Raw genomic sequence first — 26,190 nt, 5'->3', positions numbered from 1 at the left:
TATCCCCTTTTGAGGCACCGACCGAATGAAGATTGTTTGTCTGCATGCCTTGTTAAAGTCAACCCAAGCTCGTTTCTATCTATCTGCCTTTTCTTGTCCATGACTTGTCACTTTTAAAGCTTAATCAAGCAAAGCAAGAAAGGCAGTGCATGTGTTTGTCTTCTTTTCTCTCTAGAGAGACATCAAACAACCACCGCCGCACTAAAATACTCAAAATAAAAAGAAAAGTCGTTTGATTTTCAACGGGATGTAAAAAGAAAAGTTGTGCAAGTAAGAACTAAAATTTTGGTTAAAGTAAATGATAGAAGCATTAGTACGTATTAGTGATTGGCTTAAAGTAAATGATTTTAATTTCTATAAGGAGCCAACGGATCTTGAAGTTTCTTTGTATAAAGATCTTGAAGAATTTGAAACAAGAGTAAGCAACTCTTGTGTTTTTATTTTAGTTGAATTGTTAATATTTGATACTTGATAGTTGATGTGAATTGTTAATTCTTTTATGCAAAGTTGATGTGAATTGTTAATATTTTTAAATGCCCTTGCATAAGTATCTTGAATGCACAAGCTTCACTTTCCGAACTACCTCCTTCGGCTTCACGTCTATCAAATCAACAAACTAAAGTTACTAAGCACTGAAGAATGGTTCGTATTATATTTCTTCTTTTGTGTTACTAAAAAAAATTTCATGCTTGCATATATTCTTCCTTATCTTACTATAGTGCAAAGCATAAAATATTATTTGTAGTTCATGATTATCTCACTGGACAGTTACTTGCTTAATTGTTTTTGTAGGATGATGCATGTTTCCGTGTTACTTGCTTATGTAGGATCAAATTAGGGTACTAAGGCCACCATTTTTGTGTGAAACTGAACTATTAGTTGTATTGTATTACTCTGCTTACAGGCTGCAGCATTTTGTTAGAAGTGCTCTCTTGTTCCTCCTCTAGTCCTCCTTCACATGAAGGCTGAAGTTATAGGAGGAAATCCATTTTTTGAAGCTGTTGATGTATAATACTATAACGTATTCACTATTCTGCAGTAGTGTAATCTGTATGAAGTATTAAGTTGAACACTACCGATATTGTTATTATTGTGTATTGTGTTGAATACTAGAACTGAATCACTGATGGATGATGTCGGCAAGAAACATATTTTCTTCTCTTTTTGGTGGAGACAAGTCTGTCACAGGATTTCAGAATTGATAAATTTATTAATTACCGATCTATTGTTACCGATTGATTGATATATCGACCATCGATATACCAACTCTACCGGTAATGGTAGCTGTAGTATTTTTTGAGTTACCAAAGGGATCGGTATGGTAACGGTATTCCATGTTTGATAACGGTAACCGTTACCATAATAGCCCTTGTTTAATCTACTAAAATTTGTTAAAATTATCGTATTATTAGTTTATTACACAAGTAATTTTTTTTTTTTTTTATCATTTGACATATTACATTTTTTTATGTGTTTAAGAACCTATGAATTATTGTGAAATTTTCAATGGAGGCATGTTATTGATGTAAATAATAATTTGTTACGTTGAACTATTAAACTGTGAACCGAAGAATTTTTCGATTAGATGATCGGTCTGATTTTCAAAACCTTGCCTAACACAAAGAGCCGGCTCCTTGGGGAGGCCAGACAGGCAGTTGCCTAGGACCTCTCATGGGGGAGAGACCTCACTTTTTATTAAGTTGTATAGCTTTTTAAGTGTTTACAGACAGTACAGTGTACTTGTAAATTGATATAAAAAAAATATCTTAATATATTGTTATTTAAGAAAACAAATCCATTAGCCCAAACACAAAATAACACTCCATCACATATATAAAAATTAAAAAGTATACTTCATTGACCTAGAACTTTGATTGCCGTGTAACAAATCAAATCTGAACCGTACAAGTGAGACCCCTCCCCCATGAGTTATTTGGTTTAGCGTTATTTGGTTTCATTTAATGTAATAAATTTATAAGTTTGAGTTGCTTAATTTATTGGATATTAGTGATAATTTATGTGTATTCAAGAACTAATTATATTACATTTTGGATTTATTAGATATGCTGGATTTCATATTTATAAAAAAAAAATTATTTTAGAGGATGAGGGCCTCATTTTCTTGACTTGTCTAGGGCCTTCAAAATGTTAGAGACGGCCCCGAACAAAATAAATCTTGGTAACCTTTTTACTTCCCAAGCATGTTCTTCTTGTTGACTAATACTACGTTCGTCTTTAACCTATTGAGTTTGAACCTTGTTTGTGACATAAGGAACTAGGAAGAGCCAGCTACGCTATTTTGTAGCTAAGCCTAATTCCTCAAGTAGTCGTGATTACACTACTTTGTGAGTTGTTACATGGTTAACTTTTTTTTTGACCAAAACAGAAGAAAAGCTGACCGTTTGTAACAACGCACAAAGTTCAGTGACTAAATTGTTACTTTTGAAACGTGAGGGACTAAGTTGTTACACACTTCATCTGTCAGTGACCAAAAATAACCTTTACCCTATATGTATATATTAGGTAGATGCATATATAAATTATGAATCAGGTTCATTGTAGCAGGTCTTCTAGCTTTTTTAGGGAGATTGTATTCTTCCTTAATGCTTTTATACAATGCGTTTCCACCTCCTGTACTGGATACTAAGCAGAATGTGTTGTTTCTAGTATTGTTTGAAAGCAATGGTTTTTCTTTCAAAAAAAAATCCCATATATGTATATATATCAGGTATATTCAGATAGATGTTTTTCTAGTAAACTTATGAGGTAGATTTATAAATATATCAGGTAGATGTCTACATCATATGTATGTATAGAAATTCTCTTATGTGGATCAAAAGTGTAGATTAATTTTGCAGATTTGTTTTTCAACCATAAATGCGGTAGGTCCCATGGTAAATGTGTGCCCCTACTTTTGTTTTGTTTTATTACAATTATTGAATTTTGTATCCACATAAAAGAATTTATGTGTATATATAATAGCAGATGATATGTATGTATGTGTATGCATATATTGCTTGACCACCTATGCAAATTTCTTACCCCCACAATGGTCAGCCCGGCTCGGCGGCCAGAAAGCTGGCCCGAAGCCGGACTCATCTAGGCCCAGGCAAGGCTTGGGTTTTCATTTTCGTGTTAAGCCTGGGCCGAATGGTCATCCTAGGCTTGAGCCTTATATTTTTGGGGCGGCCTAGCCCAGCCCAACGCCGACACCTAATTGGTCATGTGTTGGTTTATAAATATGACCCAAAAAATCAATTTTAAGTAGAAGTCAATTCACGATCTCTCTCTTTGACAAGGGTTCCCCTAAAGACCCTGACGACTTGGCTAGCTTGTCAACCCTCTTGCAGGGGTGGACTCAGCCTCCTGAGAGTATCGAGTTGGATTTATACATGAGGCGAAAAAATTTTGTGGGGGTTCGGTGCCCCTGAATTTTTTTTGGGTTATTTATGATACATTAATCCATTTATTTATAAGTCATTAGTTTTGGGACATTATATAATACATTAGCCTAAAGAGTAAGTTATTAGTTTTGGGCCTTTAAAATACATTAACTCATTTATTTATAAGTTATTAGCTTTGAGCTTTTATATAATATATTAGCCCAAAGAATAAATTATTAGTTTTGGACATTTAAAATACATTCGTCCATTCATTTATAAGTTATGGCCTTGTAAGCCTACTAACAAGTAACAATTTACGAGAAATATTAATATTAGTGGTGTCAAAATTGAAATTTTATATATATTTAGATGAAAAAAATAGAATCAATGGTGTCAATTGACACCACCATTATAGGCGTGGATCCGCCCCTGCCCTCTTTGGGTTAGAGACTAGCGATTAAAGGATCGGGAGCTCCATAATTGGTTTAAAATTTTAAAGTTTACAAATTAAATATAATAATTTAAAAAATGTGTCACATTATATCATATTTTAATTATTTTTTTTTCATTTTTCTCACTTTTTTAATTGTTAGATGTAAATTTTAAACTCTGAAAAACTGCGGAATCCCAAATCTCATAATTGTATAATTGCGATTATAGGTTTAACTCATATTAGCCAACTCGATATATTTATAGTCCGCATAAAGGCTTGTGGTCTCTTGTCGTTACTTGTACAGGGCTGTTGACAGACAGGGTCCAAAAGCACAGCAGCGCCTGTACGAGGCATCAAAGAGGTGCAACATTTACAAGACCACATAGAGACGAAGCAGAGTACCGAATCCAAACTCAATCTAAAGCCGACAGTTTTTAATAGATTTTATCACAGCCCAACCTCTACAGAGAAAGAAATCAGAAATGAAAGAAATGGGCACAGAGTCCAATGCATTGTTAGCATATTTAGGCTTTTTAGCCCTGACACCTCAGAGTCTCAGACAGAGAGAGAGAGGAGAATTTGAAAGTTTTGAATTACACCCCAAAAATCCTCATCCCTCGAAGTTCACAGTAAAAGAGAGGAGAAGAAGAAAGAAAAAAAGTTGGAATACATAACTTTTACTTATAATCATTACTGTTTTATTTGGGGTGTGGGTTTAATTTGTCTGAGCTTTCTAGAGAAAGGTGAAGATAGATTGGATTAGACTACATAGATATCATGATGAGTAACAATAGCAACAACTGGTTGGGTTTTTCTCTGACTCCACACCTTAGAATCGATGAGGGTTTTGGTAGTGGAGAAGATCATGAACAAGCTCAAGCTGCTGCCGGTGCAGCAAGACCAGGAGGTGGCTTCTCTCATCACAATATGCCTGTCATGCCTTTGCGCTCTGATGGCTCTCTCTGTGTTGTTGATCCCTTCGGAAGACCCTCTGCTTCTTCTCCACCTGCAGGTCTCTCTTGCACACTCTTTCTCTCTACTTATCTATATATGCCTGATTTTGTGTGGAAAACTTGTCGGGTTGGTGTCAAAGTTTTTCATTTTTTCTATATTTTTTTAGATTGGAGGTATGAGAACAAGAATATTGTGACTTCAAATAGTAGTGGAAGCGAGGAGGGTCCAAAGCTTGAGGATTTCTTGGGTTGTTGTTACTCTAACTCTCCAACCCATGAAACCAAAGTGTATTCTCAAATCCAAGAACAAGACCAGTCTCATGATCCCAACAACATTGTTTCTACTAGATTAATCAATGTCATTGTACCACCAAGCTTCAATGCTGATGGAGATCATGTAGAAGCATCATCATCAAGGGATCATTTCAATCACCTATTCCAACCTAATTACCAGTTCAATGACAACACAAACCCAAACCCGAATGGGATTTACCACCATTTGCCTTTCGAGTCGATTTCAGGGCTCAAGTCTTGGTTAAGGCAACCTCCACCACCACCAAGTTGTAGTAGTGATCATGAGAGATGTTTGAATGATCATCAAGAAACAAGTATTAATTGTAAATCTCAGTCACTGTGTCTTACCATGAGTCCTAGTATTACACAGAATGGTGGAGTGGGTGAAATTTCACAAATGCAACAAGTGATGGTTGATAATCGTAAGAGATTGCAGGTGGGTAAGTCTCCGGCTAGAGAAGCCGTTCCTCGAAAATCTATCGACACATTTGGACAGAGAACCTCTCAATATAGAGGTGTTACAAGGTATTAAGTACTCACTTTTGTTTTATGAAGAATTGTTTGATATGCTAGTTAAGTTAAGTAATCAATTTTTGTGCATATGAATATGTTAAATGCTGTTTTGGGTTTCTGGTTCATGAATGGTTAGGCATAGATGGACTGGGAGATATGAGGCACATTTGTGGGACAACAGTTGTAGAAAAGAAGGACAAACACGGAAAGGAAGGCAAGGTGAGAGACAGTAGAACTCGAAGTTATTACTTCTGTTTCACTTTCTCAAGAATGTGATTTACCTTATGAAGAATATGCTGATGAGGTCTTGTGTCTTTTTTTTTTCCCTTCTTTCATGGATTCAACTGTTTCCAGTTTATCTTGGTAAGTGAATCTATCTTTTCCTTTTCATGTTTTCCTTACTGGGTTGTGAAAATAGTTTCAGTCTTGTCTAATTTTAACAAAATTTAGGCAGTGGAAACTGTGCATGATTTAGTTCCTTCAAAACTGTGTCAGGTGGTTATGACAAGGAAGAAAAAGCAGCAAGGGCTTATGACTTGGCTGCCTTGAAGTATTGGGGTCCAACAACTCATATAAATTTCCCTGTGAGTTTTTTACTTTCTTGGAAAAGTTCCACAGCTATTTATTTATTTTGCAAATCAATAATTGTGTCTTGTCTCTTTTAAAGCTGACTACTTACGAGGAAGAACTGGAAGAAATGAAGAACATGACCAGGCAAGAGTTTGTAGCCAACTTGAGAAGGTACCCACTACAAATATTGCTCTTCAAACTGTTATTCATTGTGCAATTAATTTTTTATCTAAATAGTGAAAAAACCAAAGAAAAGCAAAAGTGAAAATGAAAAGTAATGTATTTTTGACAGGAAAAGTAGTGGGTTTTCAAGAGGAGCTTCTATGTACAGAGGAGTTACAAGGTAATGACTGAAACAGACATATTGATAATAGATCTCTTCCAATATTTACAGCATTTGCAGCCTTTTTAAACATCGTAGGCATACTAGCCAAACACTATCATTTGTGTATATTCATCAATGTCTATCTTTCTTCCCCCTTATTTGCTAATTAAGTTGTGTTGCTTTATGTTGGCAGGCACCATCAGCATGGGAGATGGCAAGCTAGAATTGGAAGGGTTGCAGGGAACAAGGACCTCTATCTTGGCACATTTAGTATGTTTCTATCTCATTTTCCTTTCAATATACTTTTATTGAGCGTATATGGCATCGTGTATGTAAGTATATAGTTGTTTTGTTTCTGTTCTATAACTTGGTGAAGTTGAATTCGGTTAATTGAATGGTATGACTAAAGAATCTTGAAAAGAAAACATCCCATTCTTTCAGGGATCACATTTGAATAATCATTCATTCAATCAATTATCAATTATCAATTATCGTCACCTGTGGTACACATTTTTGTAAATTCTTTTGTTTTCAATCCAAGTCGGTTTTTGTATTATAGGTACACAAGAGGAAGCTGCAGAAGCGTATGACATTGCAGCGATTAAGTTCAGGGGAACAAGTGCTGTTACCAATTTTGATATTAGCCGTTATGATGTTAAGAGAATTTGCTCCAGCTCAACTCTCATTGCTGGTGATCTTGCCAAACGTTCTCCCCAAGACTCTGCCCCGCTCGTCGCAGAGGACTATAATTCCTGTGCCTCATCAGCATCCTCTCAACGACTCCTAGCAATAACCAGCAGTGAAGCCTCTGATGGAGTAGTGGCTGATCGTATGGTGTGGAATGCAAGTACAGATGAACAGAACCAGCAGCACCAAAATGCCAGCACCAGCAACGAGGCGTTATTGCTAGCTGCTTCGTATAGCAAAAACTACTCCAACCCGTAAAGCCCAAAATGTCCTGTCGTATTAGCTAATGAGTTGGGAACTGGTGGTGGAGACTACTCGCAACCGTATTTCTCGTTGCAGGGACCAAAGTATGAAGATACAAAGGGTGGGAGCGATGATGGAAGTATTAGTCGAGGTAGGAATTTGAATTTAGCACATCATTCCACAGTCGTTGCATTGTGGAATCAGTAGTAACCATGTTTTGATTCGATTGTGCCGTGTTAGGTAAGTTATTTGGTGTCAAGAGCTAGCTATATTTGTCGAATTCTAGTCAAAAGAAGCTGTAGTGACTGAAGAATTCTAACGTTTAATACGCCATTTTAGTTTTGTTGATGATGGTGAGCAAATTAGCTGCGAGCCAAATTTTCACGAGTACCCGAAAATAGCCTAAAATTTGCGGTGTTTATTGTAAATGTAGCGCTACATATTTTTCCCATGTTGATTGGGATATGAGTGGCGTCTTATGACACTTCCATTAGCAATTTCTAATTGGCATTGCCAATACTTTTGTTTGTTTTGGATAGTCCATGTATTTTTTGGTAACACAAATTTGGGGTGCTGATGATTAGCATTGCCAACTTACTAAGTAGTTGTTTGATTGTCCGAAAGTGGTAAAATACAAAATGGAATAAATCTAAGCTTCATGTTATTGATTTGACAAATTTAGAATATGCGGGATTGAGTTGGAACATGATTCATCTTTCAGTGATAAAATGTCATATTAATCCGCAAAAAAAGGATGGATAACAAAATGATTCGATAGTCAATAAGTCAACATACAAGTATCACAAAGTAAAAATATTGATTAAGTTGACTAAGCAAGAACAGCACGATAGAGTCCAAGCAGAGACTTAACCACTCACTCCACTTGCCTAACCGAAGAGGCGCATAGGTTTGAACGTTCTCCCTGGCTTTACATACAAATTGTGATATGATAAAATACAACTTGTTACATGTTGAAGTGAATAAACACAATTGAAAGTTAAAGATATATATATATTGCTGAATGGAAGATTATTTCTCAAATTGTGTTTTATCAAAAAAAAATTTAAAAGTTATTCTACTTTTCATAATTTATATTTTTAAGTCGTATATGCATATATATATGTATGGAGGAGTGAGAGATTTTTGTTGGTAGAAAAATTTAGAGGTATATGAGGAGAATCTAGCAGAAAAAACCTGCAGGCAGAAACACTCAAACACGTAGACAACGGCAAATACGTATACCCACCACACACATAGACATAGACATATCTCCATCAAACATCCAATTCCAAATCCTATAGCAATGGAGATTTGTAGGGTTAGGGTTTACAGAGTAGAGTTGTAGGCTCCAGAGTTGAGACCACCGATGCATGCTGCATGCATGGGGGTTCAAAATATCAATGACGTCCTTAGATCCTATCGGCTATCACCACTGTTTTTTGTGCTTGTCTTGTTCTTGTTGTTAGTAGTAGTGGGTCCGGGACAGTTCATGGCCTTTGCAGGTCAATCGAATAATATACGAGTCGGCTAAACCCAAAATCAACAACCAAAGGTGAAGATGCCACGATCGATCGATCCGCAAGTAGCAATGAACACCCGGCGTGGCCTTTGCAGGTCTCAGACCTTATATATATAACAGTGAAAACAAAAATATCAATTTCCCATTTCCGAGGCATTGCATTTATATATGTTATTATGTACATATATATGTGTTACTATGTATATATATAATTGCAAGATCTAATAATATTCCAAAATGATATATGTCTATGAATTTTTCATTCATAAACTTACATAATTTATGTCCAAATATCATGTCACATAGATATCCAATTAAAAGAATAAAATACCAATACATGCTTTTCCCACTTCTCTCTCATCATAGTTTTATTTTTGTTTCATTCTCCTCTTCTCATCTCTCTATCGCAACGTTGCCGCACCATATGCGAATTAGATTTAGCTCATATGCAGTTCTGTAAAACACTTAATGGAGAATCAAATTTATGAAGTGTTGTGATCAGTAAGTTTCTACAGTGTTGTCAGCTTCGTTTTTGGTCTCGTTTGGTTGAAGACGGTGTCAACTGAACTAAAGAACAATTATATGCGGATATGGGTCGATAGTTTTTTCCTTTCTGTTGGGAAGATGATCTGATAAGACAAAAGACAATTGATTTTCGGTCTGAATTTTTTTATTTTTGTTTAGTTTAGGTTGATGAGTGGTTAATGTAGAGTGTGGTGGGGTCTATGTCTCATTGCATATAGTGTCTTATTACATTGTACAATTATTAATTACACTATATATAACCCAATGTAATTATAGATCAATGTTGAATGTCAAATTAATTTAAATGGTTATTTTGCAAAGACAATATGGAGTTCGCCGTGAAAGATGATGACTAGATTACCAATTTGAGCCAGGAGCTAATTACATTGTGAGTTTGTACAATATAATTAATTATTTAACCATGTAATTATTTACATTGTACAAGCTCACAATGTAATTAGCCACTGCATCATGTCTATACTGACAACCACAATGGGATAAATTCACAATGTAATTAAGTCTATATCACTCCCAAAACATTTTCCAAGAAAAATACAAAAGCTCCGTTCTTGTCATCATATATACTCATAGGTGAGTTTTTGTCGTTCAAACAGAAACTTAATCTTCAAATCCTCTTCAAAATCATCATGGATCGAAAGCTTAAACACACGAGAAACATGGGTTTCGATCTCTGAAATGGATTTCGAGTTTTGAACTGGATCTGAAACTTTGAGAGGGTGAAAGGGATTTCGAGTTTCAATTCTTTGAGACGGTAGGGTTTTTAGGTTCTCGTGCCCAGTAACAGTATAGCGTCTAATGGGGTTTCTGAATTTTTTTTGAATAATATTTTATTTGAAATTGTCATGTTGAAAAGTCTAGTTGACATACCATATAGTTATGTAAAAGATAAAATTTTATTGGAAATCACATCATCTCTTTATTTTTCAATTTTTTTTTTGAACTTCTGAACACCTCAAAACATCGGTTATTGGGGGTGAGGGCCCGTGAATTCTAGGAGAAATGTGTCTTTTTGTGTGTGAAAAAAGGGGTACCCTATGATGAGACGTTACAAGAGCAAGCAATGGCAAATTCATTGCCCTTTAACAGAGAATGAAATGACAATTTGCGATGCCAATTTTGGACAAATCTGTTTAAGCCCCCTGCGCATTGCTGACCAGGATCCGCCCAAACATTCATGTATACCAATCGCAATCTTTACAAGTGTCTTGGGACATTAAATAAATGACATATCACGGCTTAGTATTCTAAGAGCATCTACATCAGATTATCTAAACATGTGTCTGTCTATAAAATAGAGAGTTATTATAAAGAATTTATCAAAATTTAACTCTGCATCAGATTACCTAGACGTTCCCTATTTTATAAAAGATGAACAGTGATTCTCTACATCTAGAGAACCACACTATTCACTCTCTTAAATATAAAATAATAAATTTATTACTTTATTCTCTCATCTTTCTTTTCTCTCTCACTTCTCTCTCTTCTCTTTCTCTCTCTCCTCACTCTTCCTCTCTCCTCTCTTTCTCTATCTCTATCTTCACTTTTTTCCCTTGGGTCTTTCTAAATACACCCAATCTACTTGCTATTTAAACCCACCTATACATGATTTGATCGACTAAAAAGTTTTGTTGACACTGATGTTTGTGCGTGTGTCATCTTCAATATAGTTTTTTGGATTATTTGACATGACAAGTGCTAAATATGTCAGGAGAATCTAATGTGATTTTTAATTTTTATTTATATTTTCTTTTCTTATCATTTTTCATTGGCTCTTTCTTGCTTCCTCCACTTCAATGGTTCCCTTTTCCTTTTCCTGCACTACAATTGTATATTTTATAAGCAAGTTGAGGATAATATATTACTGATATGATGTTGATTCTAATTATATTTTTTTAGTTTTAGATAATTTAAATCAGAGAGCGTGGAGGATTAAATTATATATAGTTTTATTCATTTAGTTGGTAATTATGTATCCTTTATTTTTTGTTAACAAAATTAATACAATCTGATTGAATTTTCGATTTTTCCCTTTTTGTACGAGGTAAAATTAAATAACACAAAAGTTTTGAATATTTAAAACAAATTTATTCAAATATATTAACACATATTACATTTCTAATCTTCCAACACAATGGTTTCAGAATGAAACCTAGGACGCATATACTGTATATACGCATGAATTCGCTCCTCATACTGGATAACCCATGCAGTTGCGTAATCATGTTTGAAGTGAACCCATTGAGGCATAATAGGAGGCATCGGGTAACCCTCTGTCAATGCAACCTGGACGTAGTGATTATTATTTACGTACCCGATAGCGATAGCAACATGTTGATATGACGGTGGTGGAGTAGATCGAAGTGGAAAATACGTGAAGCTCTGTGCAGCACTTAAAACGTGTAATATCACATTGAATTTTGAAGCAATCAAGAGACCCATATCGGGCATAGTCATCCAATGCTCAATCGATGCTCCTCTATCTAATGCAAAGAAGTTCAGTGAGTTGTAAACATGAGTCCACTGATCATCACTGCCAAATATTTCGACATACTGTGTCCTGAATATGTGCAATTCTTCTATTAAATTATACCGGATAGTTGCCCATGCATCTTCATGAAGACCAAGACAGACAGTTATCGCCCGAAAGCCGCAATTTCCATCAGGTGTTACGTCTTGTACATGCATAATGTAAGGATGAAGTATACGTGGAAACTGACGAACATAGGTATGTACAGAGTAGTTGTAAGTAGAGGAGCAACTGTGTCTCGCTGGTTCCTGAAACTGAAAAATATCTGGCTCAACAAACTCAAATGTAGTCGTATTAGCACGAGTGGATATGTCTTCCCTGCTCTTTGAGTCAGGGCCTCCAAACGAATAACTGTGTCTGCTTGGTTCTCGAGAATGAGGGGAATCAGACTCAACGGACACTAATGCAGACGGATTAGCACGAGTATTTGATGCAACTTTTTTCTTTGAGGGGCGTCCACGAGTGTTCGTCTTAACAACAAGTTCACGAATTAAAGTTGTTGATGGTGTGATTATCTCCCTCAACTTCCTTAAAAGACTGAATTTGCCATGCCTTGTTTGCTACTTAAATTGTTTCGTGAACACTTGCAGATCGACGACACAATCGATGTCATCGTCTTCAAGAGACACACACGGTGATAAGTCAAGTTTTCTCCAAAAATTATCTATGGAATTAATTGGTATGGGACGACCATCGTTCAAATATATTGCTTGCTCGTGCGCACATCGTAGTCCATAGCTCGTACGAAGTTGACATCCGCATTTGTAGGAAATTTCTCCAGCATTCTTAGATTGCTCAAATTCTTTCAAAATCATATGCAATCCATGGATTGAAACGAAACCACATAATTCCTAGAAGTGCGGTATATTGAATCGATGTTGGACGATAGTTTTGCTCTGCTCAATACTCGCTTTGATAGCTATGTCCTGTGATTGGATGACGTGATGAATAAACGACAGTGATGTCACCAAATCTGACTGTGATGACTCCAAGTATCGTTTCAACTTGGCATGCTGACTCTCGACTCTATTAGTTGTTTGGTTTCCAAAATGCAGATATGTTTTGATAATAAATTCAATAATAAATTCGAAACAAGGCCCAAAGGCTTAAATATGTTTTGAAAACCCTAATCCAACTAAATAAAACAGAATTAAAATAAAACATGTGAAAAAGTAAACTCCGAGTTTTGACTGCAAATATGAGGCCCTAAACGAACTCGGATGGCCAAAATCCATCGAACGTCTACATCAAAAGGCATAGAGTATGATTGGTCGTTCTGCTTCCGACAAGGTATGGTTCGCCCGAAACGGAGCTCATCAACAATTGTTAAAATACCGGTTACGTCATTTTTTAATGACGACTATGTCCTTTAATATTACTATCAACAAAGTTCCTCTTTGCATTGATTAGATTGCACAAATTAATTAACTTTATCGTCCTTTGTAAAAGAAAGTATAAAAAACACAAAAATAAAATAATATATAGAGACATGGAAGATGATAGTGTAATGATAACATTGATGCTTTTAATGCATAGAAATAGAGAAAGAGAGAGGGATTTTAGTCGAGAGAGAGAGCAGCAGCATTTGTTGACTTTTTTAACTTTTTTCTATATAGATATAGGTATAGGGTGGGTTTCAATAGCACCACCCTTTTTCCTTCCTCCCCTCTTTCTCTCTCCTCTCCTTCTCCTTCTCCTTCTCCTTCTCCCTCCTCTCTTTCTCTCTCATCACTCCTCTCTCCCTCTCTTTCTCTCTCCTCTCTTTCTTCTCTCCTCACTCCTCTATTGTCAAAGAAAATAATTAGTCTTCTCCGATTTTTCATAGCATTAATTTATTATTTTAAATAAAAATAATTGATTTATTTCAAATATAAATAATCTATTGTTTTAAATGGAATTAAAATTATTTTATATTGAAGTAATTTATATTAATAGAAAAGACAATGGAAAGAGAAAGAAATATTATTTTAATGCAGTAGAGAATATGATACGTAATCTGATGTAGTGTTAATTGGATAAGGAATTTGTAAAATAGAGAAAAGTGGCATTTTGTCTGTATTTTAGGAAATCTGTTAAGGTAATCTGCTGCAGGTGCTCTAACAGATATGTTAGTAAAAATAATGATAGCAGAAATATTGGATAATTTTAGTAGCAGTTATGTTGTATGAATATTTGATAGTGTTTGATTCAACTTTTGTTGATAACATTTATATTGTGTAACATTTTGTGACAAATTACATGTAGGGGTATTATGCATTTTAGTTGTAATAATTGTATATAAATATATAAATAATTAATAATTAATTTATAAAATAATAATAATTAATTAAAATAAAATAAAGAGAAATAATTAATTAATTTATAACATAAATATAATTAATTAATTAATCTATAAAATATAAATAATTTATAAATTAATGGGATGAGGGGCACAATGACAATGACAATGAAATACTAAGGACATTAAAGGAATATAAATGAAAATGCTAGTAAAATTATTCAAATTTATAGTATTTTGAAACAAGCATAATATGATGGTAAAATTATCTCCGATTATATGTCATTGGCATGCAGAAAACATTTATGATAGATAGTACAAACAAACATAAATACTAGTAAAAATGCTTTACTAAATTGGCCCCACATAAAGGCTTTTGAGACATTTCAAACTTCGAAGTATGCTTTTTAAGCATAGAGTGGTTTTGATGACATGTTTTGAAGGCAATATAGATGGTGTATTAGATAATAAAAATGAAAGATTTATTTTCATATCTTAACTATTCTTAAGAATTATTAAGGGTCTTTATGGTATATTTATTTATATGCATTTTGTATTTTCAATTTTCGAAGAACAAAAAGCAATTTCAAAAAATACGTTGGATTGTCCATTGTATAAAATACGAGAAACATGAAATCTCTTAAAAATATAAAACGAAAAAGATTTTCTGAAAAAATAGAAACACGGAAAATCAGAAAATAAACCAAACAAACTCTTAATTGTTTTGTTAGTCTTAGAAAGTTGGTGCATTGGAGGGCTTATTTTAGTAGTGCTTTTTTTTTTATCATTTATACTATATTATTTTATACTAATAATAATGATAATTAGCAATAAATCCCTTATTACAAACTTTAATTCCTATACGTCTACTCAAATTAATTTTAACCCAAAAGATCCATCGGTTTATAAGATATATTTCATTAGAGACAAATAATTTAAAATATTTTTCATTTACTAAACTACCCTCAACCTTTATTTGAAAGAGCTTTCCACTTTGATTTAGAATATATAATTTTTTCAAAAGCCATCATATATTTTGAAAGATAAATCATTTTGAAGTTTCGTTTAAGAAAAGAAAAGGTCTAAACTGATAATGTCAAATGGGTGCATGTTGAAGAAAAGTGGGAGAGGAAATCAAGAAAAAGTGTCGTGCATTATGTGATGTAGATCAGATCGTTGGTGTCTTTTTGGAGCAATATTAGCGTAGGATAGAGTGCCCTTCCTCGAGGAAGGCTAACAGGGTTCTTTGAAGAAGGCAGATTTTCCTTCTTCGAGGAAGGCTAACGGGGATCCTCAAGGAAGGCTTATCTTTTTGGCATTTATTTTATTTTCTTTATTTGCAATTAAGATTTTCCTTGGATTTTTTTGAACGTCTACTATTTAAGGTTGTAAACTCTCATTAGAGAGCAACTTTTGTTGAATTGAATTAAAACCAGAGATTATTCTCTAACCATACTTTCATTCAATTCTTGATGGATTGAATCAGTAGAAGTTGTATTACAATCATGAGTTTTCCTTAGTTCGCATCGCGCACTCCATCAGTTGGGATTGGAGCTTTGTACGTTCCTAGTCATCCCCCAAACAGACAAGCTGCAGTGAGGCAATGCCTTTGGAGGAGGCGTATGCATGAGAGGAAGCTACTAGAGAACACTAGATTGAGTAGATAATCGAATGAAAGATGGAAACGTTTGTGAGACAGATGGATATGATAACGGAATGACTTGATGCGATATCGTTCCAACAAAATCTGCCACCAAATTTATGGAAGATAGAGGAGGTTGATTCTGACGAGGACTTCGGTAACACTTTCGATGATGTCGGCGTGAGAGGAAGGAGGCAAGTTGGATACCCAAATATTGACTCGAGGCGGTGGAAATCAGGATTACAACTCGATGTTCATGAATTTCTAGGAGCGGTCAACTAGAAGAGTTATTGGATTGGGTTATTACAGTCGAAGAAGTTTTGGACTTCAAAGAGGTTCCTGAAAACAAATGGGTTCCTCTAGTTGCAACAAGGTCCCAAGGTCGAGCGACGGGATGGTAGCAGCAACATAAGCTAACTCGAATGAGACAAGGAAAACAAAAGTTGGAGTCATGGGAGAAGATTAAGAAGCACATGCGCATAGCTTTCCAATCGCATAACTGTCGCAAAACTGCTATTTCAGCTACTCCAGGGTTTGGAACAGGGCAGGAAATTTTTTGATGATTATACGACTGAATTCCACTTATTGGTGGTGCATAATGATTTGGCAAAGGATGATGAACGGTTACTTCTCGATACATCAAGGGTTTTCGTGAAGAATACAGGGATGTTGTAAATATGCCCTTTTATCATTTCAGAAGCTCATCAACGCACAAAGGTGTGTGAGAAGCAGCAAAAAGCGGGGTTGTACCCTTAGAATTCAACATTGGGGAGGGGATGAAGCGTGGCCCGACCCAACCAGAAGCAATCCATCACAATAATCAAACTAGTTGACCTCATGGTAATAACTCTACTACTCGTTGTTTTAAATGTGCTGAACAAGGTCATCGTATGGCAGATTGTAGGAAGGATGGAAACTACGAAAAAAGGTTTATTTATTGATCACGAACTTTATAAGGAGGAAGAGACCTTCGATGATTCTTGTGAACCAACCTACGATGATTATACAATTGAGGAGTATATAGAGGGAGATGTAGGACAAATACTTGTGCTTTGAAGATCCTATTATACCGTCCGAAGGTAAGGGCTAGTTGTGCAATAGTATTTTTCAATCCACTTGCACAGTGGGAGAAAAGGTGTGTCGGTTGGTGATTAATTCAGATCTCCATGAGAACATGGTGTCTAAAGAGGCAGTTAAGAAGCTCACATTGAAAACTGAACAACATCTAAATCCTTATAAATTATAGTGGTTGAAGAAAATAACTGATGTAAAGGTTTCAAAACGCTGTTTGGTGTCCCTGTCGATCGGACCTTGTTATAAGGATAAGGTGTGGTGTGATGTCAAAGCCATGGATGTTGGTCATGCCTTGTTAGGCCTCCCTTGGCAGTTCGATAGGGGGTTGTGCACGATGGGCGACGCAATACTTATAGTTTCATATTCGATAAATCAAATATTGTCTTAGTGCCAAAGAAAGAAGATAAGGCGAAGACAATAGTAGGAGAGTTTTCAAATTTTCTATTGCGATAATAATTCATTGGGGAGGTCGAGCAGAATGGCGTAGCCTTCATACTGGTGGTCAAAGATAATACAGTAGTTGATGGCGATATTCCAGAGCCTATCTAGCAAATCCTAGCAGAGTTTAGTGATTTATTCCCTGAGGACCTACCATAGTGTTTGCCCCTTTGAGAGATATCCACAACACCATATTGATTTATTGCCCAGATCTATTTTACCGAATAGACCACATTACCATATGGGACCGTGCAAGCAAGAGGAGTTGCGAAGACAAGTTGAAGAATGATTGACAAAGGGTTTTGTTTGGGAGAGTTTGAGCCCTTGTGCCGTGCCAACCTTACTGACACCAAAAAAAGATGGGACGTGAATGATGTGTATTGACAACAGGACAATCAACAAGATATTTGTGTGATACAGGTTTCCTATTCCAAGATTATATGACTTGCTAGACCAGTTTAATGGAGCTTCAATGTTCTCCAAATTGGACTTGAAATCAGGGTACCATCAGATTCAAGTTCGCCCATAGGATGAGTGGAAAACTACGTTCAAGACACGAGAGGGAGTATGAATGGTTTGTGATGTCAGTTGGTCTTTCCAACGCACCTAGCACTTTTATGAGATTCATGAATCAGGTAGTATGACCTTTCATAGAAAAATTTGTTGTGTTTACTTCGATGATATTCTAGTTTACATTACCACACTAGCAAGGTATAAAACATTTGCGCGAGGTACTAATTGTGCGACGTACTAATTGTGCGACGGAGAGAAAACTTGTATGCAGCAAGGAAAAAGTGTTTGTTCATGAACGATAAGGTCCTTTTCCTTGGGTATATCGAAGGCATATCAGTGGATACGGAGAAGATGAAAATGGTGTGTGATTGGCCAGTATTGACAAACTTGACCAAAGTTTGGAGTTTCCATGGCTTGGCGTCATTCTACAGGTGTATCGCACTTCAGGGTGACACGAGCTTTTTTGTAGATCAAGCTGAAACTTACTACTTCTCATGTTTTGGCTATTTCAGATTTTTCGAAACCCTTTGAGCTACGTTGTGACACATCCAAAATGGATATTGGAGGAGTATTGAGCCAAGAGAGTTGGCCCATAGTCTTCTTCAGCGAGAAGTTAAATGGTAGTGAGTTAAATTACTCAACTTATGATGCGGAATTTTATGCCGTCACGCAGTCACTCAAGCACTGGAAGTCCTATTTACTACACCGAGAGTTTGTTTTATATTTTGATAATATTGCTTTGAATGACATTAACAACCACGATAAGCTCTCTGATAGGCATGCTCATTGGGCTACTTTTTTTGCAGCGGTTTTATTTTGTCCTAAAGCATAAATCGGGGGGCATTGAATAAGGTGACAAATGCGCTTAGTCGTAACAATTTATTGCTGATGACCATGTAGAATTCGATTTTGGGGTTTAATACTTTCTTTGCTTTATATAAGACCGATCCTTATTTTGCATCCATTTGTGTGGCAGTAACAGTAGGTGATCACGTTGCACAAGGGGTTCTTGTTTCGTGGTATCCAACTTTGTATGCCAAAATCTAGTCTTCGGGCAAAGATTATTCAAAAAATGCATAATGAGGGACATGTTGGCAAGGACAAGATGCTGCAGTTGGTATCCATATCATATTATTGGTCATCATTATAGTGTGAGGTTAGCCGATTTGTTTCTAACTGTTGAGTTTGCCAGGTGTCCAAGGGTGCTGCGACTAATGAGGGGTTGTACTTGCCACTACCGATTCCTGACCAGCCTTGGGCTCATGTCAGTATCGATTTCATCCTTGGTCTACTGCGAACTAGATGAGGTATGGACTCCATCTTTGTTGTCGTGGATCATTTTTCTAAAATGGCTCATTTCATGGCTTGCAAGAAGACGACATATGCTTCTAATGTAGTGCGGTTGTACTTTAGCGAGGTTTATCGCTTGCACAAGCTGCCTCTCTCTATTGTCTCCGATCGTGACACTCCGTTTTGAGTCATTTTTGGCTCAATTTGTGAACACAAAGTTGAATTTTAGTAGTGCCTACCATCCTCAAACTAATGGACAAACTAAGGTTGTGAATCGGTCTCTTGGGAGCTTGCTATGTTGTTTGGTTAGTGTCAATTTATAAACTTGGGATCAATCGCTATTTCAGGCTGAATTTGGTTTCAATCATTCAGTCAATCAGAGTACGGGTAAGAGCCATTTCATTATTGTGTATTGCTTGAACCTGCGGTCACCTCTTGATCTTGCTCCTACTCCCGATTTGACAAAGTTGCACAATAAGGCTGAGGATTTCATTGCCAACGTCTAATATGTGAATAAATCGACACACCAAAAATTGTTGGAGAGTAGTGATAAGTACAAGGCGTAGGCTGACCGTATGCGTCGTCTTCTGGAGTTTGATGTGGGTGATTTTTTGTGGGCTATACTTACTAAGGATCATTTTCCTTTTCGTGCATATAATAAGTTAGCTGCTAGGAAGATTGGTCCTGTGGAGATTATTGAAAAGATCAATCCGAATACTTATCGTTTAAAGCTTCCTAACCACATTCGTACTGTTGACTTGTTCAATGTGAAGTATCTAATTTCTTATACCGGTGATAATTCTAATGATGTCATCATCATTAGAATTTGAGAGTGAATTTTTTCGCACCCTGGGAGGATGATGTAGATCGGATTGCTAGTGTCTTTTTGGAGAAATATGAGCATAAGACTGAGTGTCCTTCCTCGAGGAAGGCTAACGGGGTTCTTTGAAGAAGGTAGATTTCCCTTCCTGGAGAAAGGTCATAGGGTTACTCGAGGAAGGCTAATGTTTTTTATGTTTTTGGCATTTATTTTATTTGCATTTAGTCTCTAACCCTAATTTCATTCAGTTCTTGGTGGATTGAATCCATAAAAGCTATATCACAATCATGAATTTCCCTTAGTTCGCATAGCGCACTCCATCGTTAGGACTTCGTAATTTTATTAAATGAAAAGTGGTATATAGGTAATTTAATGGTTTGTGTCCTTATATGTAAATTTTTTCCGGTGTCTTTATTGGAACATATCTTTCCAATTGTATCTTTAGGGTAATTGTCCCTTATAATTATCCGGTGTCTTTATTGGAACATATCTTTCCAACTATAAGCATAAGATAAGACAAAATAGTATTTGTTTTCATATGCTTGGCTTCATGGATAGACATTAGAATCTAATTACCTCTTAATAAATCTAATATTTATATTTTAGTAAAGTAACATAACAAAATTGAATAATTTTTACTATTTTAACAAGAAATTCAACAGGCAGTCAATTGATCATCTAACCTAATTACCGAAATCCAAAAGCAAATTAATTGAAATTAACAAACATTAAATAAATTAAAATGAAAGATACCTCTCTCCCGAAAGAAACACTATCAGATTGCTGCTTTGTTGGTATCTATCAACAATGACTCCTGTATTTTAATGCGGATGAGCATACCAAGCCAAAACTAACTATGCATAGTAATACGTATACATATAGGCCTATCCAACAAATACCGCAACAATCAACCACCAAAAAATAGCTCAACCACTACATCCAGCTACCATAAGACAACACAACCGCAAAGTAGCCTAATCACTACATCCAGCTACTATCGAACAACAACCAATCTCCACAACAAGAGTTTCCACTAGGCCGATAATCACAACAAAACCCACTGGGCTAATCAAACAAGAAGGCCTACTAGGCCATCCAACAACAACAAAGGCCCACTAGGCCATCAAGCAGCAACAAGGTCCACTAGGGCATCCAAAAGTAAAACGGCCCACTAGGTCAACCAACATCACCAACAACCACCGACAAGTCTCCAACAATCCAATCAGTCAATCAATCCAACAATATGATGAATGAATTTTCAATAAACTACCCATGCACCTAAAACGATTCAAAACTAGTTTAGGGAAATATTTATTTGCTAAAAATATTATGCAAGACTCTACGAAGAATTCTACTCAAGCCTTTATTTGAAAAAATTTTACTATGATCCAATTTCCAAATCAATGCATTCCTAACTATATGTCGAAATGATTATTTTAGCAAGGGTGCACTACTGCAAATCGATGAATAGAGATCATGAAACGATACAACAAAACAAATAACGACAACGATTTCCAAAAATAGAATACGAAACAATCGACGAACAAATAGCAACGAATAGTCAAGCGAGGAACAATTCACTGAACTATACGAAGCAAGAAAATATCAGGCACTAGAGGCTAAGAAAATGAGAACCCCTACCTCGATAGCAGTGTAAAATCAGACTACACGTCTACAACATTTCCTCGATCTCCTAAAGAAATCCACTGGCATATAGTAGATTATTAATTTGTCAAAATTTATTAGACTGTCTAAAATAATTTTCCAAAAGCCTAATTATTTAATTGGCGGGTCTAGATTAGTCACAGCCATAAAAATATTTCTCGTTCACTCAATCAACCAGTAGGTCATGATAAACTATGCTATACAATTTAGTGGGCTTTTTGTAAGCCACATTCTTGTTACCAATCGGGGACATGTTATTGGATTTAATAAGTACCTTCACGCATACCCACACCATTTACTGTATTTGTTTAATCAAAAAACACGATTCTATACGGAATCTTTCATTTAATCGCGTCACTATGCTAATTTACAATTCTATCCATGTTTTCAATTTATTTACAACTATGCCACCCCAATATTTACGAAACTGCCACTTCCCTAATTTACTATTATTATTTCCATTGTGATTTAACTTCAATTCGAATTTAAACCCAATTTTCACCATTCTTGAACCCAAGTTTCCCCCAAAATTTACATTTCTACTTAATTTATTCTTTTAATAAATAATATTTACAATAATTTTTTTTTTTAAAAAAAACTATGTTATTTTGGTATTTAAAATTTCAAAAAGTGTCAGTAGGGTAAAGTAATATAATTGGGCATAACATGCTCACACTTTCTGTTTTTCCACTCTATGCTCATGGTCTTACTATTTTTCTGTTGGAGATAATGTGATATCACAATCAAGTTTTGAATTGATTTTATCATAAAATATATATGAATGCCGATAATCTTTGATTTTTTATACTAATTTTTTCCAAATATCCATTTTACATCCTCGTGTTGGAAAACCAATTGGAGCCATTAATGAAGAGATTTGCATTTCTGTTAATTAAAGAGATTTGGTAACAAATATGAGCCATTGATGAGAATTGTGTAACAAATCCTTTCTTATGAATGACTCACTTTTATCTCTCCGGCCTTTCCTCTCCCTCTCGGACAAGTTTTATACTTGGAGAGAAAAACAGAAAGATGATGAAGAGAAATCTTGATCTCATTCAATTGCTTAAACAGTAAGCTTTACAAAACATATATGCTTGAAGCAAAAGTGTAACCTACAAGAAAGAATAAAATAATGAATTATAATAATATATGAACAGTGAAAGGTGCTAAGATTGTCGCCTAAACCAGCTTGTCTATACTATGCGTTTTATATCACATGTTGTAACATCCCCCACAAGATGGACGGTATGGATCAATGACGTTCATCTTGCGCAAAGATATTGAAGTTCTTGGACAGTAACTAGCTTAGTAAGAAGATCACTTGGCTGTTCAGTGGATGAGATATGTAAAAGCTTCAACAAACCAAGTTGAACTTGTTCACGAATGAAATGGCAATCAATCTTCATGTGTTTGGTGCGTTCGTGGAACACAGGGTTAGTGCCAATGTGGATGGCAGCTCTGCTATCACAAAATAAATATATGGGTTGTGAAGGCTTGATCAAAAAATCCCGTAAGAGACCTATCAACTAAACCAATTCACTACAAGTATTGACCCTGGAATGATATTCGGCTTCAGCGGAAGAACGTGAAATAGTGTGCTGTTTGTTGGACTTCCAGGAGATGAGAGCACCACCCAACATAATACAAAAACCACTAACAGAACGACGATAGTCAGGATAATTTGCCCAGTCTAAGTCACAAAAGGCATAGACAGTGGAGGAAGCAGCGGCAGGAAAAAAAAGACCCTGCCTGGAGAATTCTTTAAATATCGCAGAACACGCTGGGCACTCAAAAAATGAGCATAAGAGGGTGATTGCAAATACTGGCTCAGATTGTGTATGATAAAGCTGATATCTGGACGCGTCAATGTGAGATACATCAAACGCCTAATCAAGCGATGATATACAGAAGCATCATCAAGAGGTTGACCAAAAGAACTAGATAAATGTGTGTTGAGCTCAGTAAGAGAAGCAAGAGGCTTAGCTTCAAGAAAACCAGAGTCACGAAGAAGATATAGAGTGTACTTTCTTTGACTAAGAGCAATGCCTTTATATACCGACTAATCTCAAACCCTAGAAAATACTTCATGAGTCCCAAATCTTTCAGCTTAAAGCAAGATTTCAGATGTGTTTTGACATCCTCAATGAGCTGAACATTGGTCCCTCCAATCATCATATCATCAATATACAGTAACAAGGCAATGAAGTGATTCTCCCGTCTCAATGTAAAAGGAGAGTAATCATAGTTGGATTGCTGGAATCCATAAGCAATTAAAATGGAACAAAATTTTTCATTCCACTGACGTGATGCCTGCTTGGCACCGTAGAGAGATTTCTTCAATTTGTATACTAGGTGTGGTTAAGGAAGAATTTATCCTAGAGGAACAGTCATGTATACTTCTTCATGAAGATCTCCATTGAGAAAAGCATTCTGCATGTCTAGTTGATGTAGGGATCAGTTATGCGTAGTAGCCAAAGCAAGAAATACCCACATTTAACCATTTTGATAACGGGTGAAAAAGTTTCAGTGTAATCAAAACCTGGTTTTTGATTGAACCCTTGAGCAACAAAATGTGTTTTATGACGTTCTATCAATCCCGCTTGAGTGTACTTGATTTTGTACACCCATTTGGAACCAATAGCTCACCTTCCTGCAGGCAATGGAGTCAGTTCCCAGGTATTATTTGCTTCCAAGGCCTTTAATTCAGACGCCATAGCTGACTGCCAAGCAGACACCTTGACAGCCTCAAGGAAATTGGAAGGCTCGTGTGTGGCAGTGATAGCACAGAGAAAGGATTTGTGAGAAGTAGAGAAATTGTCATAATTGAAAGACTTATAGATGGAGTATGGTGCCAAAACTATAGCCTGATGAGCAACACTGGGTGGAGGTATGTATGTTGTATTGTTGCACTGGTAGTCATCCAAATATTTTGGTGGCTGAGTAGGACGCTGTGAACGACGTTGAGGCTCATGTGACAAGGAAAGAGGACTCTGCTGAGCATTAGGAACTGAAGGTAGAGTTTGGTTTGAGGAAGAAACTTCAGTAAAGGATCTTTTACAGGATTATGGTTCCAAGATAGGTATGTCTTCATCATAGTCTAAGAATGGCTTACCTGAGCTCGAAGAAGGATCAAAGTGAGTTGGAATAGACTATGGAATGACAGAACTCACTATACAAATCAGGTTGAACTTGATCCTCAACTAGCTACTACACAATCCGCAATGCAAATTTCACGTGAATTATGGAATCAGTTGATGATATTTTTGAAAATGAACTCCTCTGCAGGTGGTGCTCAGCAGAGTGCAAGCTCACTCAATTATTTTGAAGTAGCTCAGGTAATTCCAATCTACCTACTGATTTGTCATCTGCTTCCGCTGTTGCAGTTAATGCATCTTATAATGCTCACTCAATTCAAAGTTTTCTTAATCCTCTAACCGTTTCTTGGCTTGTGGATAATGGTGCAAGTGACCATATTGTTTGCTCAACATAATTTCTTCAGGTTCATCAACTTCTCAATAATCACTTTGTCACTTTACCAAATGGTGACATCATATGGTCTCACACATAGGGTCTGTTACTCTATCAAATGAAGTTACACTTCATCAGGTCCTCTGTGTACCATCTTTTAAAATCAATCTTATCTCTATTAGCAAACTCACTGTCGATTCATGGTTTTCCATCATTTTTAACTCCAATTCTAGTTTGCTATAGGACTCAGTCACTTTGAGAAAGACTGGAATAGGGAGCATGCATAATGGGTTGTACACTTGGAAGTCTAACCTGGCAGAGATCATTTCTGTTTTTGCATCAAAGACACAGACATCCAGTAGTCTTGCTATGGCACCATAGGTTGGGCCACCCTTCTTTGTCAATCAGCAACCTTTTGTCACCTTCCCTACATGAATCTTTTGATCATTGTCCTGTGTGTCCCCTTGCTAAAATGGAAAGAAAGCCTTTTGGCATCAGTGTATCCCAAACCACTTTACCCTTTTGAGATTATTTATGTAGACATTTGGGGTCCTCACTCCACTACGTCAATAGATGGATACAAGTATTTTTTTGACTATTGTGAATGATTTTAGTAGAGCTACCTGGGTGCATCTTCTACATTCCAAATCAGAGGCTAGAATGTTCATATCTCAATTCTGCAAGTATGTTCAAACCCACTTCCATACCAATGTGAAAACTATTCGTTATGATAATGGGGTGAATTCAACATGAAAGATTTTATGCTTTGAATGGGATAATACACCAAAGGACATGTGTTTATACACCACAACAGAATGGTGTTGTTGAACGCAAACACCAGTACATCTTGAACACAGCTAGAGCCCTTTGGTTTCATGCACACTTACCTGAATTCCTCTGGAGTTTTTTTGTGTTTTAACTGTAAATCATCTTATAAATCATCTGCCATCTCAAAAATTAGACAAATTTAGCCCATATCAAATCTTGTTCCATCAGTCTCCTAATT

At 36.0% G+C, this 26,190-nt stretch overlaps 1 protein-coding gene across 1 annotated transcript; it reads left to right on the top strand.

Moving 5' to 3' along the window:
- Window positions 1–4,382: 4,382 nt before the first annotated feature.
- Window positions 4,383–7,750, top strand: LOC119990930 (AP2-like ethylene-responsive transcription factor AIL1). Its single transcript, XM_038837068.1, has 9 exons — window positions 4,383–4,828; window positions 4,937–5,588; window positions 5,713–5,795; window positions 5,931–5,939; window positions 6,072–6,160; window positions 6,244–6,317; window positions 6,439–6,489; window positions 6,665–6,741; window positions 7,031–7,750. Exons 1-9 carry the CDS (start codon window positions 4,594–4,596, stop codon window positions 7,414–7,416), a joined length of 1,656 nt encoding a protein of 551 aa, XP_038692996.1. The 5' UTR covers window positions 4,383–4,593; the 3' UTR covers window positions 7,417–7,750.
- Window positions 7,751–26,190: the final 18,440 nt, after the last annotated feature.

This window comes from Tripterygium wilfordii, chromosome 22, assembly GCF_013401445.1.
Source record: "Tripterygium wilfordii isolate XIE 37 chromosome 22, ASM1340144v1, whole genome shotgun sequence".
Taxonomy (NCBI): domain Eukaryota; kingdom Viridiplantae; phylum Streptophyta; class Magnoliopsida; order Celastrales; family Celastraceae; genus Tripterygium; species Tripterygium wilfordii.
The sequence above is the reverse complement of the archived record's forward strand: the minus strand, read 5'-3'. Positions and strand labels throughout refer to the sequence as shown.